Raw genomic sequence first — 22,158 nt, 5'->3', positions numbered from 1 at the left:
AGATCATATGAATAATATTTGTGTGTTTTTAAATGAGTTGTTCATTTCTAATCTGTTCCAAACCATTACCTTTCTAATCTAAAATCTTTATTGACACGATCTTGTTAATGCCACGGTCATGCAACACAACTGCGAGCTATTTTCATTTTCAGAACGATTTGACCGTGAATTTCTCTGTGTGTTTAGAATCGGCTTTGACCCTTGCAGAGCAGGAGCGGGGCTAATAAATGTGCCTCTCGTTTTCTTTCTTTTTTTGATTGAACAATTTTATACAGAGACTCAAATAAGAGTTGAAAAGGATTACAGGTATTACAAATATCTGACAAAGAGTGATGAATGCTGATAACAGCTCGGTGTCTGTGACTGTGACAATCAAATTATCAACACAGGCCTACGTACCCGCAGACAGACTTTAAGTCTGTCGGGCCTCGCCAAAGCTCAGTACTATACATGAACAACAGGGTAAAAAAAAGTTTACATTAGGATTCAGTTAAGTATTCCATGAGACTGGATCTTAAATATTATACTCCTACAACCAGGTGTGATTATTGGAAGTTATTTAGCCAAAATTTACTTCAAACTCCTTATGTCTGTTTTTAGGATTATGCTAAATCCTACAGTAAACCCACCTCTTCCTAATTTTATAAGATGCTTCCTGGCACCTCTGTCATCCACCTGCTACCAATTAACCCACCAGCCAAACTAGACAGCTGCTGGCAGATTTAATTACCTTATCCTACAGTTAATTCCTGCTACATCACCAACATGGGTCTGTGGTACAGATGGGCAGGAGGAACCGTGCTGCCCATAGTGTGGTCACGTGGAGGGTATGGAGAGACACACAAACAAGCCTATCTGCCCGATGCATACACACACACACACACACGTCAATTTAGAGGAGAACATATGCAATGTGCAACAGAATATAAGCAGTCAGCAAGCACTGTGCACCCAGGGGAGTTTAGTTCTGCTGCATAGCCTGTGGCTCTAACAGAGTGTGTGGGAAGTCTTTTCTTACAAGGCAAAAGTGATGAACTGTCGTGCATTACTCTGTTATGAGTGTATGTATGTCGTATACACAACAACCTGACAAAAGGTTTGCAGATGTAATTGAACTCCATGGTATTTGCTTTGTCATACATGAAACGACAACATTCAGCTGGAAGTTCAGATCTCACTGAACACCAGATCTCTACAAGTTATTCTTTTTTTAAGAGCTGAAATGATTAGTCGATTATTTGTTTCATATTTTATAGCAAATACAGCCAAACATTCTCCAGCTGCTGCATCTCAATTGTGAAGATTTTGAGTCTTTGTCAAAGCAGCCTGAATATAAAGGCAAGCAATTTGCAGATGTTGCCCTGGGCTTAGAGAATTTATGATTTTTTAATATTTTCTAAGATAATAATAATTTGATTAAATGATAATGAAAATAATTGTTAGTTGCTGCCCTACCCTTTTTACTTGAAACAACTGTGTTTTTATAAAAAGCAAATGACACCTTTTTCAACCAGCCTCTTAATTTGTTCTGCACTCTGTCGGCTCTGCATGGAAGAAGCCTTTTGAATTGTGTGGGAGTAATATTTATACTGTGGAATTAATAATATTAATGTTTTTATTGCACCCAATCACTTACAAATAAACAAAATAAAAGTTACAGTATGTTACCTGATAACACAGGGTTTCCTGTAGCTAAAAAGCCCACAAATGGTCCTTGTAGCACTTAAACCTTAAATGAAATACAGATAAACTGTAGGTTTTATCATGATTCATAGGAGTAATATTCTTTTTGATTACATATACTCAGAGGTCATAAGGTTTATAATGAAGCATATGTAGTCCTAGTCAAGATCACAGACTTAAATCATTTTAGCTCTTCTATTAAAGTGCACAAAACGCCAATTTCCCCAAACACATTATGCATGACGTGTGATATTGATTTCAGCTTTTTTTCATCATTTTCTATGTCTAATTATATTTCTGATAGCTGTGGAAGAGCGGGAGAGCGTGTTTGTCAAACAGGGTGAAAAGATTAATGAATGAGTGCCAGTGTTGTTGCTTTCTTGTAGATACTGTGCCCCCCCTCCCCTTTTTTCTTTTTCTTTTCCAATCACTCACAAACACACCACCCGCCGCCCTGCACCTCCGCTTTGATACTCAGATTGATTCTTCTTAAAGAAAGAATCAGACGTGACTCAAGCCAGAGCTACTAATGATGTAGCTCCCAAACTTTTAATGGATGCGTTCACCAGAGTGGTAAACTCTTTGATTCCCCTCTGCCCTCACACACCAGCCATCTCCCACACCCCACTCCCACCCCACCTTCCCCCCGTCTTACAAATTCAGTTCAGTTTCATTACCGGATGTCTGATCTCCCCCAGCATCTATTAGAGGATATGTAAAGTCACTCTCGTAGTACATTCTGCCTCTACTAATCATGGGTGAGCAGGAGTGCACCACACATTCACTCAGAATTAGATTTGCACAGAGTGATATTACCCACACTGACTTGAGGAAATAAAACTGAAGGGTGCCCTTGATGTTCATAGTTTCTTGCTAACGTTTTAAGGTTGTTATTATACCGTGAATGCACATAACTTGGCTGCATTGGTAAGTTTCAAGTTGAGGTTAAAGAAAATTAACATGCACATCAATCACAGCAGGCACCAATGAATGTATCTAGTGGTAGATGATGGCAAAGGTTATTTCATAGAATGATGAGTTTATTTTGAGCTGACAGAAATCAAATTTTGACAAATTGTAATTAAAGTTTTATGCGAAGTTAACTTCATATATCTTAACTAATCAAATCCAAGCATCTGCAAATATAACTCCATTGCAGGCACCAAATTTATTATATAAGCTTTCACCCAGCATTTCACACAGAGATGTAACATGGAAGTATAAAAATAAAAAAGTCCAGACACTAACATAGCTGCTTTTTGCATCCAGTATCATCTTGTTTTGTAGTAGTGTATGGTAGAAATTCAAATTTAATAATCCCCAAATTAATCCATTATGTGTTCTTGGTAATTTGTTTTATAACATCAGCTGCTGTCTTTATTACTGTGTCATTATAACCTTGACATGATATCAGTATTTGACTTGCTGGCTGCAGAAAGTCTATAAAAATATCAGAAAGTAGTGGAAAACACTTGCTGCAAATTCCGAAGTTGATGCATTCAAAGTCCTTGATTTGTTCGATTATTCGTCCAAAACTTTAAAGATATTGAATTTACTGTCACATAAGACAAAGAAAAGACTTATCTTCACATTTTAGACGCAAGAACCAGTAAATGTTTGGCATTTTTGCTTGACAAACTGTTGCTGATAAATTTTCTATAAATGGCTTCTTGATTATTGACCATCATTACAGCTCGAGTGTTTGTGCTCAGGAGGATGGTACGTGGTCTGTTTCTGATGAGATTCAGCTGCATGTAGATTATCTGCATGAAGAAATTTAATATGACTGAAAACCGCAAATGACAAAAGCTAAATGTTTAAATAGATTCGTGTACATTGAATGGTTGTGCTAATGCATTGTAGAGACCACTGGAGACAAACAGTGGATGGTTATTGATTTCCATCTGAAAAGGAAATAAAAAAAGTAAGACCCAATTGTGTCTTCTATGATGCATTAAGCAGAGTTTAGTACAAAAGGCCAAGAGGTCCATCAGGGACTAAGTCAGTTACTTTCTCTAACTTTGTTCAGCTGCAGCGTGTTCTGAATGTGATCTGCAGTGTAATAACTGAGGGAGAATCACTTCTGAAAGAGACAGTGGAAGAACTGAAATAAGTACGGCAATAGTTGACTGGAGTTTACAAGTAATACTGCTGCACATATAGCAGGATCATATAAAGCCGGAGTTGCCTTTGAAACTTTGAACCTACTAGAACTTCATGTCTAAACAGGATGAAATTCATAAAATTGTGCTGGATGGAGCAATCGGACCGACTGACTGTGTTCATATACCACTGGTTCTTTTATCTTTGGAAATGTCAGATCATTTGGGATTTTAAGAAGTTCCCCCTAGCTCACCAGGCGAATGCAATGCATTGGCTACGCTGTCTCTCTTCCTGCTTCTGTGGGCATTGCGTATGACGCAACACATAAAACAACTCAGATGACTGAGAGAAAGTTTTCTCATTAATTTATTATAAATAACATTTGAGAATAATCCAACCCAAGCTCAATGCTTTATGCCAAAAAATAGCCCGAACTTGACAGGTCCCAACAATGGAAAAGACTGAATTGCCTAACTGTAGTTTGTACCTGTGAATGCCTCTATGTGATATCTGTGGTATTTAGTTTACCTGTTTTGGATGTTGTCTCTGCTGCAGTGGAACCAGTTGGAGCTGGGGCTGGGCCTCAGCCGGGAGCAGCATCCTGGCTGAGTTCGGGACCCTTCACCTCGAATTCGTCCATCTGACTGAGCTCTCCACCAATCCCATCTACACGGAGAAGGTTTGGAATATGGATTACATTTCCAGTTTTGCTGTACTTTCACAGTTTTCTCTTATTTTTGATAAGATCTGTTTACCATTTCCTATTAGCACAATTTCCCTGCTAGATGCTTTTGAGCCTTGAGACAGTGATATAGTGCAGTAAGTTGAACATGTGATACCATGACAGTGCTTTAGCCTGATGATATTCAGTTATACCATGGTGTCTCTGCAGGTGATGAACATCAGGAAACTTCTGAACAAGATTGAAAAACCCCACGGACTGTATCCCAACTTCCTCAGTCCAGTCAGCGGCAACTGGGTCCAACGTAAGTGCTGTAACTCTTGTACTGAGAACATTCATACTGATTCAACATCTGTCAAGTTATTGTACGGTTACATTTTATTTATGGAGAAAAGTGTTGAACAGTTTTATCTGTAATGAAGGAGAAGGTCAGGGGCTTACCTACATTAATGCAAAACATACATTTTACATCTCAGTAATGCCCTGGTAAGGTCATTCAGGTTACCTACTAAGTATTACAGTAATTGTGTTTTCCCCCCATGTGGGTCAAGATTACAAGAGTGGGAGTTCACTGAATGTCATTCCAGGTTGTTACCTTTTGCCCCAGCATTCACACCACTGACGGACCTTGAGTCACCTCACGTGTCAAAGCTCTTTTAGCTGCTCATCTGTGTCATCCATCCACCCATCCGTCTATTTTTCCTTTCATTTTTAATATCAGGGTCATAGTAATGGCTATATGACTCCCATTGCTCTGGGTTATTAAAATGATAATGAATTCAATTACTTCAGGAAATTGGATCTTTTGGGTTTACCTAAAAGGAGGTGAAAAAAATGTTCGGGATAAGACGACGCTGAGACTGTAAAGGTGGTAATCTGGATGATTACAGAGGCTAATTGTTGTGGGTGAGCTTGTAGAGAAGCAAAACTGTACACATTTATTGCCACGAAGGGAAAAGAAGCTTTGCCTTCACAGCTCTCCCTCATCTGTCTGTGTCAAGGACAAACACAGCAGCACTGTGATAACCTTGCGGGGGAGTCGGCAAAGGTGTGTGTGCACGCAACGAGCATGAGTGGATTGAAGAAGACTCATGCACGCCTCCACTGCAATATTCTATTCGTCTTTATGAATTTGACTGTGGACTTAGGAGCGAGCAGGAGGAAACTCAACAGCCACTTGTTTCAATTTCCACTCACAAGATTGAAGTATGTTACATAATTGAGGTTTTAACTTTTAAATAAAGTATTTTCTACAATAAGTGAACAGAGAGTGTGTGGGTTAAACATCGTGCCAAGAGTGGTGACAAACAGTCAGAACGGAGCTGCATATTTTAGATGTTCTATCAAAAGACACAAATGCTTTTGCAACACTGTGATTCCAGAAAGCTTAACAAGAGTTAGTCAGATGTGTTGGTTTGTAAGACTTGATTTGTGATGGGATTAACAGGGATTCTGCAGACTTCACCAAATTAAATGTAACACTTTTCAAGACCTTTTTAATACTACATAGAAAGCAATTTAATACCTGTCTCACAATCATTCTGGTGAAAGCATGATGGAAAGCCAGTAGGGGGGATATGTCCTAGAATTATTTACTGTTATCATATTGTTTCAGTACTTCCCAGCTGGATACAGGTAATTCCAAATGACATAATTAATTAAATCAATACAACCTGGCCCACATTTGTGACAGATGGATGGATTACCGATGAAGAATCATGAATTAATTTACGTCCATTCAGGGACAATGAACTTCCTAAATGCTGTGGCTAGCAGTAGCAGTTTTTTATTTTTTGTTTGTTTGTTGGTTTTTAGGAAACTGGATTCAATGCTTTAAGACTTTTTAATGACTGTAGATACCCTGACTAAGGACCTGTCTGTCACCCTGCTGATTATTCTCATTCAACTCTTTTTACCTCCTATTTCCCCCCTGTAGATCATGTTTCCATTGGTGGCCTCGGGGATAGTTTCTATGAGTACCTGATCAAATCATATCTGATGTCAGACAAGACAGATGACGACGCCAAGATGATGTACTACAGCGCACTGGAGGTATGGAAATTTTAAACCTATTCTTGTACACATGGGTCCACTCAAGCAAAGCTCAGTTAGATAAAATAAAAATAATTAAAGGCATTTGCCTAGTAAAAGACAGAGTTTTACACAAACTCACAAGAGGACATCAGGTAGCTTAAATATTTAGGGGATAAATTAGTTGAAAGCTAATGGAAGGATACAATATTTGAAATCCTTAACAGAACAAATGTAACATTGCTAGCTTTATTTATCTTTTAAACTAAAGGCTTTTTGTCATTCAGACATAGGTGTTAAGGTAATATACATTAATATTGCTCATATTTATGCACTTTTATTGAAAGAACCACAATGGTTGTGCATTATTTTATGCAAAAGAGGGAGCATTGAGTTAACAGGTAACAAATAAATAAAATTAAAGGTAGAAGAGAAGAATGTTGTTTGTCCTCTCACTGGAGTTGAAAAATAATTTTACCACTGTGGCCTTAATACTAATCAAAGTCAAATCATTCACCTCAGACTTGTTGGACGTTTTACAGAAAAATTACCAGATCTGACCTATTAAGATTTCCACTATGACTTGTAAGTAAGGGTGGCTTAGGGGCTTATTTAGACATTATACCAACATGTTAAATTGCCATCACTTTTATGTAGCAAGGTTTGTATCTGAAAGGGGTAAAACAAAAAAACTAAAAAAAACTAACGGAGTTATACTGTAAAGCAAAAATCTAATTTTAACGCTCAAACCCAGTGTTTTTATGCATAGATGTAAGGGTGTTTCTCTCCTATTGAAATTCAGTGACATTTATTCAGAACCACGTGTAGAGATGTAATGGCCACTTTTATTCTAAGTACCATGATAATCATGCCATGATTATATACAGTGAGAGTATCATTGCAACAGAGATGTGCTCAGTGGTCTTAGGTGAAAGAAAGAAAGATAACATAGAGAGGAAAGGTTCCTGGTACTGCATGTGATTAGATGGCAACTGACTTGTGTATTCATATACTGTAATGTAAAAAGTAATCCCTCCCACTATCTGCAGAAAAATGTCTGTGAACATGAACCCCCTGCACGGTAGACACATATATAAAGATACATCAGAAGCTGTCTGTTTTCCTCTTTAATGGGGATAATGTCAGAGCAAAGCACATTCCCTCCGGCTACAATTACAATATTACAGACAATGACTTAAAATTGCCATTGAGATTTCCTCAGTTCTCATCAGAGGGTCAAGCCAGAGGCAGCACTATTAATTATAGACTCCCCTTCCCCCCTGTGAGTTGGTATTTAAATGGCCAAGGACCCCTCACTATCAGATTAAGTTATAGACTGTATGTTTATACAGAGATCTAAGGTGAAGGCACAGCACAACTCATTATCTTTGGCATTCAAATAAAAGTAGATTACTAATTAAAGAGAGCATTTTCCAATTATACAACAGCTAATTAGCAGGAAAATCATCATTCTCAGCCCACAAGAAAAATACTTCCTTAGAACATGGTATTTAGAAGCTTCCATACTTTACACTTTACCTTGTTTTGTCTTATGTTTTTGCAGGTTGCATCTTTATTAACCCTTATTTAGCATGAAAGGTTTTTCATACAGTGTACAGCAGTGGTGGGAGGGAACTATTGAAAAGAGAAGTACATGCTACAGTGCTGGTTTTCAGAGAAAGGGTGTGTTCTCATCCCTGAAAGAGCTCTTAAAAAAAGAAGAAAATTAATGACTGAAGGATTGGACCTGAAATCCAAGAGGGAGTTTACACTTTTAATTATAAGCACTTTATGGGGTGTCACTGCAGAATATCACAGACCTGCTTTTAAATGCAAGATAAGCCAGACAGAGTGGGTGAGAGGGACATGAGAGAACAGCAGAATCTGTGAGAGAGAGAAAATGATGAGTCATTCAGAAATGATCTCATGAGATGTCCTTCTGTATTCTGTCTTATAAAGCCAAGACAGGAAACAGCTAGAAAGACACAGAAATGTGCAAAATATCCATTTTAATGATTTCTCGAAAAAAAGAGAGTTGGTGTTTTTCCTGTTCTCCCCATTCTGCTGACTGGGTGAATGCAACTTCAGGCACGGGTTGAAAAACAGCGTATTTTCCCTTAAAAGGATTTGTATTGGACCAGTTTCTCACAGCATATCAGATGGATTTCCTTGGAGGTCTGACTTCCATCTGTGCAGAGCATGTGTTATACAAAACATACATAATTTAACATATAAATGCAGACGTTTACAGTGCAGCAGCAGTTGGACTCATCTCTAATGTGTGTGATGACTGCACACATACACGTGGTGTAGAGATAACCTCTAATGGGACTTTGCGAAGTCGCGTGTCTCTGCTTGAATGCTCAATCTGGTCTCTTCAATTATCGCTATCAGTTGCATCACTCGGTCTAGTCTGTGTGTTAATTGGTGTATTAACTAGCTTCACTGAAGTTCTGTTGTGTAGTGGTAGATGTTGGTGTCTGGTTTGGTCAGTATAGAACTGCAGGTGGGCTCTGGCTACCACTGTGCCTAATGAAAAGCACTGCAAATCTTACTCATGTAAATACCCCTCTTAAACACTCAGGTTCTTATAGTTTCTTTAAATTTTATCTGCGTGACACAGAAAATTCTAGTTATTCTAGTTATACCAAAGAAATCATTTCAAACTGTGTTTAGCTTATTTTGACCAAAATTAATTTGTGTAGTGTTTCTTAACTAAGTGTAGATTATCTGTTTGGATATAGTTGTGGTAAATGTTAATACTGATAATAACAATGATGATAAACAATTCAATCATTTATGAGATATACTCTTTAAGGGCCTTAATGAAAAGAGACCAACACCACCGTGATCATCACACAATGTTTCAGATATCCTCATCAAAGGAAAATGGCTGAATTTATTTAAATGTGATTGCATTTTAGCACAAAGAGGAAGAGGGTATTGAAGCATACCTGAACGCGGAGGCATAAAAGGACACGATCAACTGTCTTTGCAGGTGTTGGGTGTGGACACTTCTCAGGTCTCAGGCAGCAATTAACTGAAACACTAGAATGAAAAACAAAACAATCTCTTTTGTGATTAGATGGAATCTTTTCCCTTTTAATTTGTTCGGCTACATGAAAGCCCGGCCAGATTAGTACACATTACTTTGAACTGCACAACTTTGCTGCTGCAGTTTGAACAAGTACAGAATTTAAATATGTTGAGGGCAGACAAAGTGAAAAACCACTGGTGAAAAACATAGGTTCTTCATGGGTTCCTTTGATGGCATTTACACCACAGAATCAAAATTACATGGCCCACAGCATTTCAACAATTAACAAAACATTCTTGACCGTGTGTGTTGCTGCAGGCGATTGAAGCCAACCTGGTACAGAAGTCACCTGGTGGCCTCACCTACATGGCTGAGTGGAGAGGTGGGATCCTGGATCACAAGATGGGCCACCTGGCCTGTTTCTCTGGGGGAATGATCGGCATTGGGGCTGATGACGGAGCTCCGGAGAAGAGGCAACACTACCTGGACCTGGCTGCTGAGATCACGCACACATGCCACGAGAGCTACACACGCTCAGGTGAGCAGAGATGTCAGGGATGTTGAGAAGGGGCATTAGAGTGTGCAGAGACTCTTTGTCTTGAGATGGTCAACAATACTACTCACTGTCATGCAGGAGTAGGGCAGTGGGTGAGGGACTGGTCCTGCTGTTTTGGATCTAAATGTACCATGTCAAATCAAAAGATCCATCGCCTGTATCCATATAATCTGTTTTACAATGGGAGAGGCTCTTTTTACCCAGGGTTTGCTGGGGTGGGTGTTAGGTGAGAGGTCTTTTTTTTGTTCTGGAGACAGTCTGGTTGAGTAGAAAATATTTGTGACATTACATGATGATGTTATCATCTTGCTTACTATCATCCAACAACACTTGAGTCTGTGACTGTGCTTTGAGCTAAATGCTTATGTCAGCATACTAACATAGGAGTCATCATCCAGAAGCTGTGAATGTCTGTACCAAGTTTAGTGGCTGTTGAGATCCTTTGGTCTGACCGTGCAGCTAGCTTTGCTAAAAATTTCATTATAAGTAATTTCTATTTGGTGTTTCTCAGTGTTTTTTCATTATAGTACATGGCGGTGAAATGCTTTGGTTCATTACCATCGTGGTATACTGTATCTGCCTTGTTAAGAGGGGTTATGGTAGCATTCAGAAGAAAATTAACAGTCTAGGAGAACAGCATATAGTAAATTAAAAGGGCCTAAAGCATTTTAATTTTGCCCTGGCTCAAAAGGGGAATTGTTTCTTCACCTCAACAGAGAGACGACAGGCCTAATAAGGAGCGGTGAAGAATTAAACTTCCCAATTATTCTCTATCGTCTCACAGCTGTAAGCAGCAGATGTGGAGGTGCCTCTAAGTGTGTTAGATACTGATAATCAGTTTGTTGTAATTTAGGAGAAAGAATGAAAAGGGGGATTGAGTATGGAAGAAGGAACATTGCGATAAAAACTGAATCCACGGGCAAATTTACTGCAGTTCCAACCTACAAATTAGGGAGAGTGGAAGACATGGCTGCAGTCACAGGCTAAAGATATACTCAGGAGAAAAATGCAAGAAAGAGGGTGAAAAAAGGGATGAATATATAAGCAATCATACCCACATTTATTTTTTGGAAGACCCATGTTTGCTCTCTCTTCCCTGGCATCTGTCTTGGCCCTGACAATAATCTCCTCTGCTAATTTCAAGCTTTTATTGTCTCCTCCACTGTTGGGTGGGCTGTAAGGATTCATCCTTAAGGATTTTTATTTTTTTCGCCTTCGCTTCTTCAATAAGCTGATGTGACTCATAACATAACAGTTTCCATGATACAGTTGGAATACTTTTGATCTGCAGGCCCAAAAGGCTTCTTTGGCTTTCTCTTTCATAATCATCCAGCAGGTTTCTCTTTACTCATTAAAGGAACTGGATGGTGCTTAGCAGCTCCTGGATTAGCTGTCTGCAGGAGAGAGAGAGTAGTGAGATTTCCTCTTGCATGTGAGCAAAGTGGCTGCTACTTAGCTGTCTTTAAATACTGATACCATCAAGACTCTCCTTCTGCTGCTCCTCTGGATCTCAGCCATCACAGCAAGACCGACGCAGGCTTGAACCCAGTGCAGGAAACTGGAGATCTCAAAAGAAGCATCAGGAAGAGGGAAAGGTTATTGCTTTTAGAGATGTGGTGATAGCCTTTTTTTACTATTGAGATGTATGACCTGATGTACGGCAGAGCAACTTAACAGACTCACTGCATGTATCACTTTGGGTTATTTTAGACTCTAACCTCCTTTCAAATGTAGGAAAAAAATAAATATTCGATCTATAATCATTGGTGTTCAGTGAGGAAATAACAGAACACAGTTGGACAGAATTTTGCCTGGTGAAATTTACTCCTCTGTGGCAGCAAAAAAGGCGCAGACAGGGCTATGAGCATAAATTTTGGGAGCAAGCATGGTTTACTGGCAGCAGCATTTTATCAATAACTTTTGAAATACCATAAATTCTCAAATAGTGGTAAGGGCTTTTATTTACCTCAGTGGCAGACAGAACCAGGCCTGTATTTGGGAGAGGCTAATATTAGAGACATGCCTTCATTTCTAATGTCCCCCAGTTCTCCTGTTGATAAACTCAGTATAATTTCAATTTCCACAGCACTAATTCATCAGTACAGACATCAGATATTAATTTCTTCACCTAAATAAGATACCATGAATGAAACCCAACAGCTCCTTCAGAATTCTCACATTAAAAGTCTTGTAGGAGTTTAATGGGAAGAAACATCAGGAGGTGTTGAGTTGATGATATGGTGTCATTGGCAAAGAAGAAAAGACTGTAATAAATTCAGAGTATGAAAACATTTCTGTTAAAACGATAAGTAGAGTGGTGAGTATAACATGTTGTGCTGATACGATTAATACTGTGGAAATGTACCATCTGAGGTTCCAGTAGATTATTCCACCTTAATGTTTTTCATCCCCAGCCTTTATAGGAGAATTTATGGTATGAAGTCATGAAGAGTTTTATTAATTTTCGTATGAAGCTCGCAGAGGTTATTTTCTGGAACCTTACAGCCAATTAACCTTCTGAGGGAAATGAAAGCATCCCATGGGTGGGATGCCTTTGCCGTAGTACACCATTTTAGGTGTGTTTTGGTCTGTACCTGACTCGGTCTTCACACAATCTCGACAAATTATTAATTTTCTGAAAGCTGTAATGATTCTATCTGTGCAAAGCATTTGAAGGTCCCCGCATCACTGCAACAAGCTGTGTACACACAACTGGTTCAGACTTTGTGGCTCCAATCTACACAAAAGGTACAACTACAGGCCTTATGTTCCCTCTTTATGCCAAAACATATACATTTCTATCAGGGTTATGACTGTAATCAATCTGTCATCAACAGTAACCTTTATACTTTAGGGAACATCATTTTTCAGTCTTGTGCACAACATGGATCTGTCTAGTAACAGGTTCAATGGCTGTATAACGATTGCCAAGGCCTAGTTATCCTTTTTTAGATATAATTTCCTGTACTCTTTGAGCTTGATAAGATTGAGACTTATGTAAAATTGCTTGTTAATAAATCAAGGATGTTAAGATGATAAAATTGATTTTGGTGCAAAAGGCTATTATTCAATTCCCAGGGTACGTAAAACAAATCCTGAGACTAACTTCTTAATTGTGTTTGATGCACGAGTGTTATTCATCTGATGAACTTGTAGAAAAATCAATTGTGTTGCCTTTGCTCTGAGTTACTGATGATCCTCCATTAGTAGTCTTAGCATTCTGGTCACAAGAGTCAACAGCCTGTCAGGAAACAGGGTGTGGAGTCTAGAGGTTGAAATAGCGGTTAAAGAATTGAGACATCCCTTCATGTGTCTAATGTGAACTTTTGGGGAAGACATCATTCATCAAGATGCCAAAAAGAATGGGGTTGCAACTTGGAACAACTGAATCATTATTGTGCTTGTGGTGCTGAATTTATGGAGACAAAAGTTAAACATGGAGGAATTTTTGAGTTCCCATTAACAGCAAACAGCTACTAATTAAAGAAGAACAGGTATTTATATAGCAAGAACTGTATAGTGCAATTCAATACAAAGAAATAAGATTAAAATAAGAGCCAATCCAGCAGATGAAATTAGAAGAACGAATGCAGTAAAAGCAGAGAATAAAACTAAAACAAAGAGCTAGCTTGCCTGATCTCCTCCAGCAGGTCATTCCAGAGTTAAGGGACTCGTACTGCAAAGGTCTTCAGTCCCCTCTGGTCTTCAGCCACAACCTAGGAATTATTAATAAAGATTTACCAGATATCAGGATATCAGGCATGTATGATTTTACCAAGTCAGAATATATAACACAGGAAAAATTGGATAATAAAAGGTCCAGGGAATTGTTTGAGACTGTAGAAATCTACAGCCTGCATCTGTACTTATACCACTGTTACTTCTGTATAAACCATTTAAAATACAGACAACCTGTCATTATCCAAAACAAACTTGCAAATGCCTTCAAGCTACTGTCTCATCTACAGTATCTCCTTGTCTTGCCTCAGTAGCTAATTGTTTACCTTTCAACTGATCTTTTCAGCCACTTCAAAACTAACAGGTCGTCTTGTTTTCCCTCATTTAAAGTGATATGTGTATAATGCAGTCTGTGGGTTTGTATGGAGCCGTAAAACCATTTGTTTCCCTGTCTCTGTGTTTTGAGTGCACATGCTCACTCACACGTCTTATTGGTCCGACTGGATGTCGCTACTCAGAAACCATCACTGGCCTCAAAGAACTTGCTTCCTCCAACCACGGTCCAATGTTCCAAGTGGCCAGTGGTTTACTGAAATCACAGATGATAAGGTCCAAGAATAAGAAAAGTATAACCAAAGTGAGCACAGCAGGCAGAAATAAAATTTCAAAGTGATCTTGCATGCCGTAATGCAACTTTAAGAATGTCTCTAAATTTAAGTTGCTGTGCCGTTGCTCCTGCGCTGTGCTTGGCAAGGACAGATTTCTTTGTGCCGTATGAATAGGATGAATGAATAGGATCTTTTTGCCATGCAGTCTTGTATAGTTGTAAAAGTATGATGGAAGTAAAAGGAAGAATAAGGAGAGATGCTTCATGTGTAAAGAAAAAGGAAGGGTGTGTGGATTTTAGATTTGGAAATGCACTGCAGATCTGTTGAATAAGTGCTGATGTCCGTCAGCTGACTAAGATTTATGTTTTTGTCCTCTTGTCTTTCATCTGTGTCTCTGGTCAGCCACCAAACTGGGACCCGAGGCGTTCAGATTCGACGGTGGAGCTGAAGCCACAGCAACCAGACTGAGCGACAGATATTACATCCTACGACCAGAAGTCATCGAAAGCTACATGTACATGTGGAGACTCACCCACGACCCCAAGTACAGAGAGTGGGGTTGGGAGGCTGTTGAGGTAAGACACAAAATACACTATTGACATTTCCCTTACTGACCTGAATACCTGAAGACGAGCCCCCTTTCTCTTCTTTGAAAAAAGACTTTAAAATAGACTAGTCCTTCCAGGAAAGGTTCCTTCAGATGCCATTAGAGAAAAGGCGTCAGAGATGAAGACTAACTTATCTCATAAAAGTGCTGTGGAAGTGCATGTTCAAATTAAAGGAATAGTTTGACATTTTGGGAAACTTTCTTATTCACTTTCTTGCCAAGAGTTAGATGAAAAGACTAATACCACTCTCATGTCTAGCACAAACTCTGGAAACAGGGGATACAGCTAGCCTGGCTCCCTCTAAAGGTAGCAGTTAGACCAATCTGCCTCCCAGTACCTGTAAAGTCCACTAACTAACAAGGTTTATCTCATTTGTTTTATCTGTACAAAGGCCCTAGTATAAAAATCATCAATTTGGCATTTTACAGGACATTGCGCTGGACTGTTTCTTGCCTCTGAGCAAGTCAAGTCAATTTGATTCATTTAGGCCAAGGTCACAAATCATAAATTTGCCTCAGTGAGCTTTACAATCTGTTCACCATCTAACACCTTCTGTCTTTACGACCTCAAATCGGAAAAAGGAAAAGTCTATAAAAAAAAAAACAATTAACAGGAAAAAAGGGGGAAAAGCAACATAGTAAATTTACAGGATTAAGAAAATAGACAGATTATAAACATATATCAAGAATATTAAAGAGCTAGCTTTGACAAACAACCAGCTGGAGACTCTGGGAAGTTACTGGTCTCAGCCAAGAAATAGTCAAGCACAATAAACTCCTCTTAAAAAGCCAATTGTCATATTTATGCTTAAATTTTTGTACTGATTTAAAAAAGTGATATCTCTTTCTAATGATTAATACATGAGCTTCAGAGGTGCTGGTAGGCTTATATTTGTTACCTTTAAAACAGAGACAGGTGCCGTTTCCCCCTTTTTCTCGCCTTTGTGCTAAGCTAAGTAGCTGCTGGCTGTAGTTTTAAATGTAACTAACAGAGACATTAGACTCTCAGCAAGAAAGCAAATAAGTGTATTTTCCAAAATGTCAAAATTTAGGCCAAGTCTTAATCCTGTAAATCAGTCATGTGCAGCAAAGATAATCAACAGACACTTTTGCCTTGTTTTCATTCATCAGGAATTTCTTCAGTTACAGGAGCCATCAGAAATGTTTAATTAGAATAACCTTTTATAGAGAGCAGCGAGGTGGAATAAAAGCGCAACCTTCTGCAGCCACTGTAAACAGACTTGAAGAAAGTCATTACTCTGGCAACATTAAGGCTACAACCAACCCATAATCCAGCACTCTTTTTTAACGTAATAGGTAATGTAACAGTAACAGACCAATACTCTCTCCATTTAAAGAGAACATCTGCTGTTGTGCATAAATAAATAGTCTAAAATACATCCTACATCCTACTCAAATATAGTCTCTTGAAAAAAAGAGTTGCCTTATATTCAGGCTAATTCGGTACAAAAATAATTCCATGTTATATTTAAGTGGGAGATAAAATAGGCTACAGTATAATTTTGTACCCTATACTTCTCTCTTAGGAGTGGCTACGACTCTGATTTTATAAATTGTAGTCACCTATTATGTCAAGCCCCTTTAACACCCTTAATTACCCTCGACCAGCTTCCTTGATATTGTGTGGCACGATACATTAGTGTGTAGATCAAGCAACCCCACTAGCAGGGTGAAGGTTGTGCAGGGAGCACCACTATTAATGCGACAATAGACAGGACATTAGCTGCAGTAAACTGTAGAGGGCTGGCATGATAGATCTAGCATTAATTTAGTGCGCACAGAAGTGGAGAGATCAGGCTGACGAGTTTGACAGGCCTTTAATTATCGGGCACAAAGGTTGAAAGCAGTGCACAACGCTTCTCTTCATGAACACAGAGTATTAACACGTTGGGGTCTTTGTTAATTAGCACGTATAAGCCAGCCCTTTGTAGCTGGGGTAATAATGTGCTAATCCGCTTGGCTAGCTCAGCCACTCTCCATTAGCTCTTGTCAGATTTAGCATTGCTTGGGCTTCAATTGTGTCGCCACCTGAAGGGCTTGACATGCTTCAACATTTACAGTTTCTTTGGATGTACATGGACACAAATTTGGTCTCTTTTTGCACCATAATGTATGAATGGATGGCCTGAGAATTCTTCTATGCACGATGTAAAATATTTTGTTCTGTCACAGTGCTGAAGCGAAAAGGCTGATTAAATGTACATGAACAAATTAATGCTTATTCACTGAATTTGTACGATCAAGCTTACAACTGCAAGAAGTGGTCTTTACCTTGGCCGTAAATAAAAGTTACAGTTGCACATTTAAACCTGTTCTCTCCGTTTCCTGTCAGGCCCTCGAGGAGCACTGCAGAGTGGAGTCTGGCTTTTCTGGGATCCGAGACGTTTACACCATGACAGTCAGCCACGATAACATGCAGCAGAGCTTCTTCCTCTCAGAGACACTCAAGTAAGTCCTATTTCCTCTCCACATCTCCCTTGGTAACAGAAAGCAGCAAATGGCATTTCACATTCTGCATTCATAAACCATTATCGATATGGAGAGTAAAATAAGGTCCAATACTGAATGCTGAGGATTCGTCTGTGTCTATTATCTGTTCTGTGTGTGAAGTGTATTCCCGCTGTCAGACAGACACAATCTCTCCTTCAGTGCTGAGGAATCATCTGAGGTGTTTCCAATCACTCTTGGAATGTAATTTTCGTCTATTGACTTGTAAAAGAAATGTGGATGGCAAAGAGATGGTGAGCAGTTAAACACCTCGATTTTACTTCTCCTCATTCTTGGGTCATTAAGCAACGGCAACCATTCAGGGTGCTACGTCGTGCCGGTTAAAAGACAGTAAAGAGCCCTTTCTCTCCTGAAGACAGGGTGACTTTAAAGACCAGACTGTGCTGCTGCATCAACTTGTATAACACTCTTCCTAATGTGTATTCACTTTCAAGTTGAAGTGACAATTCTAAAAAAAAAAAATTCTGGTTTACTGGCATTTTTGCAGATACAGAAAACAGCTGTAAACGATAATAAGATGACCTTACCTTCAGATTAGTTCTTGAAGAAAATGTGGAATGTATCTGAAGGATGATTTTCTACTTTTTCCTGTTAAAAAGGTAGAGTGTCAGAAACAGTTTTGAGATGGAGCAGTATCACCCACTGTTAACATGCACACAAGACACAATGTTATTCAGATAGGTTCACAATTTCTGAAGTCGGTCTTAAAACAATACTGTGTGCCCACATTTACATTGAAATAGGTTGTAATTACTGTAATGATCCTTTGTTCACACTGATCATTAAAAGTGCTTTCATAAATTGATTTTCATGTAAGTGGGGGACAAAATCCACAGTTGTTTGGTGGAAAAATATATTTAAAACATTATCTAAAGCTTATGTGAGTTACACAAATCAAGTGGGTATTGTTCAAAGTTTTTCTGACAAATTCCCTCTTTGTGCCTCCCTGTTGATGTATAGCTACAGTTTCTTTTCATTCCACTGCTTTGCTACCAATGTGATACTCTCTTTATCTTCACTCATGCAGATTACAAACCTGGCTATGTGTATATGTGGCAAAGAGCTACACTGTCCTGGACAAATCTAGGAGCTAAAATTTGGTTTCTTTTCTACATCAAAGAAATCGTGTTACTGCAGAAAGCACATTTATACCTTTTTAGATGGGAAGATCAATACCACTCTCATGTTTGTGCAGCAAATATGAAGCTATGGCCAGGAGGAATACAACTAGCCTGGCTCTTTCCTCCAGCACCAGTAAAGCTCACTAAAATCACATGTCATCTCATTTGTTTAATTTGTACAAAAACCAAAGTGGTAAAAATGACAGGACTGTGGGTGACGGGACTATTTCTTGGCTGTGCTCAGTGATTTACTGGAGTCCTGTCATCACAGGGAGGAGCTGGTTACTTCACCTGGTCAAGAAATTATCCAACAAAACCACAACCTGTAAACCACAATGTTTTCACTGATTAATCAAACAAGATGTAACATATTAATCAGTAAGCTTTAGAGGTGCTGGTAGGTGGATTTTGTTAACCCCCCCATCCCCTTCTCTAGTCTTTATGCTAAGCTAACCAGCTACTGGCTGAAGCTAAATATTCAATTTACAGTCTATAAGCGCATCAGACTGTTTGAACTAGTTTTCCTTAGGGCCAGTAGAGGGCGCTCTCCGTTGCATGTCCTATTGACCTATCTGTAGACTAAGCAAATAAATAACATGAGACACTAGCAAGCAAAGCGTCTGAGTAAGAGTGTTGAATTTCTACAGCATAGATGTCAAAACTACCAACACAGTGAGGCTGTTTGTCGACTTTGTAACATGCAGCCGACTTACTTTACAACAACACCACACCTGAGGATTCACCTGCTGGCTCACCACTCAAGTGATGCAGCGGAGGCTCCAGGGATGAGTGGAGCAACATCAACTATATAATCTTGTCTGACTGCCTACTCTTCCTCACACTCATCCTTAGAACCGTTGCGAGAAGCTTTAAAAAAAAAAAAACATTGCTGATATTTTAGTGATATTTACAGTATATGAAAGAAACAGAAAGCAGAGGTAAAGTATTCAGTGAGCCTAGATTTTGATTAAACTAAATGGATGTTTTCTTATGCTTGTTTAGGTATCTGTACCTGCTCTTCTCTGACGATGACCTTCTCCCACTGGAGGACTGGGTCTTCAACACAGAAGCCCACCCACTGCCCATCATCCGTAAGAGCTGCCTGCAGGACGAAGCAACACAGGATAAGACAGTCTCTGAATAAGACTGAAGACAACCCAACAACAGAGGCAGATACATACACACCTGCACAGGTCATGTGCACACACAGTCACACAAAAACAAACACCAATTCAATGCAGGTTCAGAGTCTTTTCAGGAGCGTGTTACGGACTCGCAATTCCTTTCCAGTAAAGGATGTTGTCGTTTTATGCTGTGATTGTATATCCTTTCGCCGGGGTTACTTCCTGCTGGCACTTCTTTTTTGTGGACAATCAAGACAAACATGACTTTCATGAAAGAGCACCTTTTTCTTTCCTTCTTTCCTCTGTGAGGAAACCAGTATAACTTACAGACCCAAATGTATGGGAGGAGGGTTGAACTATGGGCCATATTGTTAGAAAGAGAGAGAAACATATAGAAAACCACTTGAGTTTTGCTCTTTGATTTCATTGTTTCGTTAATCTTGAGTGATGAATGATTTCCTCTGATCTTGTCATTGCATTTTTTCCTTTGTGAGTACACTCTTTGACCAAAGGTTTCTTTGCATTTCTATTTCCCTCTTTTCCAGTAATGTGTTTTTGGTGAGATTTGACAGAAAGTAAAGTTTACTATGAGGACTGAATTGTAATGAATATTGATTAATGTACAGACAAACATGAAAAGTGATTCTCGAGTCCCCCTGCAAACTAATGTTGATGTCATGTTTCTTACTGAAACAAGCTTGAATGAATTTTTTAAAGTCAGGTGGTGTCAGGAAAGGTGGCAGTGTCTTATACATCCAGGGACCATTTTTAAAAAAGAAAAATGATGTTGGGTTGTGTTTCCACTGTATGCTTGGGTTACTTTTTGAACAGGACAATGCTTTCTCAGTCCTCTCAGCCTTTCAAATCAGAGTAACAAATGGAGTTCTGTCAGTTCTGTGACTGTAATACAAGCATAAAGGAAAAAGAAGGCATTTGCCAGCTAGCTCCAAATGGGTTTTCCTGTTTCTGTTGTAGTTTTCTGCTTCACTTTGCCTTTACATGTGAATTCCATACAGCTGCCAATACTGATGTTAAAGGCTGTTCGACTGCGGAGACGAGTTTTCATTTTCATCACTGCTGTCCTGCACAGTTGTAGAGTGAATGTGCTGTACATACAGATGAAGTGAGTGACCCCTGTATGAGCTTGTCTTGACTTTATTTTGTGATCTTTTTTTCTTTTTCTAAAATTCAGTGGTTATTTTTATTTCTGGGTTCTCTTTTGATTTGCTTCCCTCAGGTGTTTCAGTAAAAAAGAAAAAAAAACTAAAAAGTTCTGATTTTAAGTCTAGTTATTGCTGATATTAATTATTGTTATTACTTATTCTTACTGTTTGATTTAACTTTCATTGTTGAATATTTTCAAATACTGATAAAAGACCTGTGCAACTTTGTACATTTAAATCAATCACAGTTGTTGTGTCCTTTTTATTGGCCTTGTTTGTTTAATTATTTACAAAACACCAATGTCTGACTGTTTGATTTGTGCAGTGGGTATCTATAGTGACCTTTGGAGGAAACAACCTGTAGTGACTAACAAAAAGGAAGGAAGCCGGACTCATTTGCTGCTAACATTTGTTTCGGTATTTGCTTCCAGGAAATTCATTACCGATTTAATTAAAAGGGGACGTCTCAGGGTTGTGGAAAGTTCCAGCAATCATGACCAGAATATGAGTAATGAGGTTTTAGCGTCGCACCTCTCTCACGTTGACAGGCCAACAAAGCAAGATTTAATATCATCCTCCCCAAATGATTCAGCTCTACCTGCTGTCATCTGAATCCTAATTTCAGTCTGATGGCTCGAAGTGATTTTTCATTGGCTTTAAATAGAATCAGCATGCATTATTGACATGATTGACATTTAATACTAATTTGAAAAATGGTAGTCAAATGTCAGAGATCTGGTTACATTAATCTTACCGACACCTTAAAAAAGAACAGTGTGTGAGCTTAAATATTAAGTGTAAATGTTATCTGGGCTACAGCCTGCAGGACCATTATTCACCTCAGCTAACGCATGATAATGAAAAGAAGGGCAAAAGCGAAGGGCACAATTTGTACATTAGCGCTCGCCTGACCTCGCCCGGGGACATAAATGTGAGGATCACTGTCCATTTGAATGCACCTGAGACTGATAGCGAAGGACAAACGCTACAAATAACCCCCTCCACCCCCACTCTTTTTTTTTTTTGCTCCTAAAGTCCCTGGCAAGTCGAGCACAGCAAAAACAGAAATGTTGGGGCTGCTGTCTGACTTGGCAAGACCCTTCGTCAATGTGTAACAAAGGGGGAAGAGCCATCACTATCTCTCTGCCACAGTCGTCCTCCAGCTGTCCTGACCAGCACAGCGGTTTTTATAGGGAATAACTGGCTTATCAGTGGAGATCTGCTTTAAATGTTATT

At 39.0% G+C, this 22,158-nt stretch overlaps 1 protein-coding gene across 2 annotated transcripts in view; it reads left to right on the top strand.

Annotated features, from left to right (window-relative positions):
* LOC111235719 (mannosyl-oligosaccharide 1,2-alpha-mannosidase IA-like) overlaps positions 1–21,147 on the top strand; it is a 185,198-nt gene extending 164,051 nt beyond the window's left edge. The window contains exons 6-12 of one of the 2 annotated variants that reach the window (XM_022764232.1): positions 4,342–4,465; positions 4,679–4,772; positions 6,405–6,520; positions 9,855–10,074; positions 14,781–14,953; positions 17,339–17,454; positions 19,638–21,147. In XM_022764232.1, coding sequence (XP_022619953.1) covers positions 4,342–4,465; positions 4,679–4,772; positions 6,405–6,520; positions 9,855–10,074; positions 14,781–14,953; positions 17,339–17,454; positions 19,638–19,779 — 985 coding nt within the window. In that variant the 3' untranslated portion in view covers positions 19,780–21,147. Of the gene's footprint in view, positions 1–4,338; positions 4,466–4,678; positions 4,773–6,404; positions 6,521–9,854; positions 10,075–14,780; positions 14,954–17,338; positions 17,455–19,637 lie in introns of both variants that reach the window. The other variant, XM_022764231.1, reaches the window with a different exon arrangement.
* Positions 21,148–22,158: the final 1,011 nt, after the last annotated feature.

The sequence above is a fragment of the Seriola dumerili genome, unplaced genomic scaffold (assembly GCF_002260705.1).
Source record: "Seriola dumerili isolate Sdu_G_001 unplaced genomic scaffold, Sdu_1.0 BDQW01000533.1, whole genome shotgun sequence".
NCBI classification, from domain to species: domain Eukaryota; kingdom Metazoa; phylum Chordata; class Actinopteri; order Carangiformes; family Carangidae; genus Seriola; species Seriola dumerili.
Note: the sequence above shows the minus strand (reverse complement) of the source record. Positions and strands in the feature narration are given on the sequence as shown.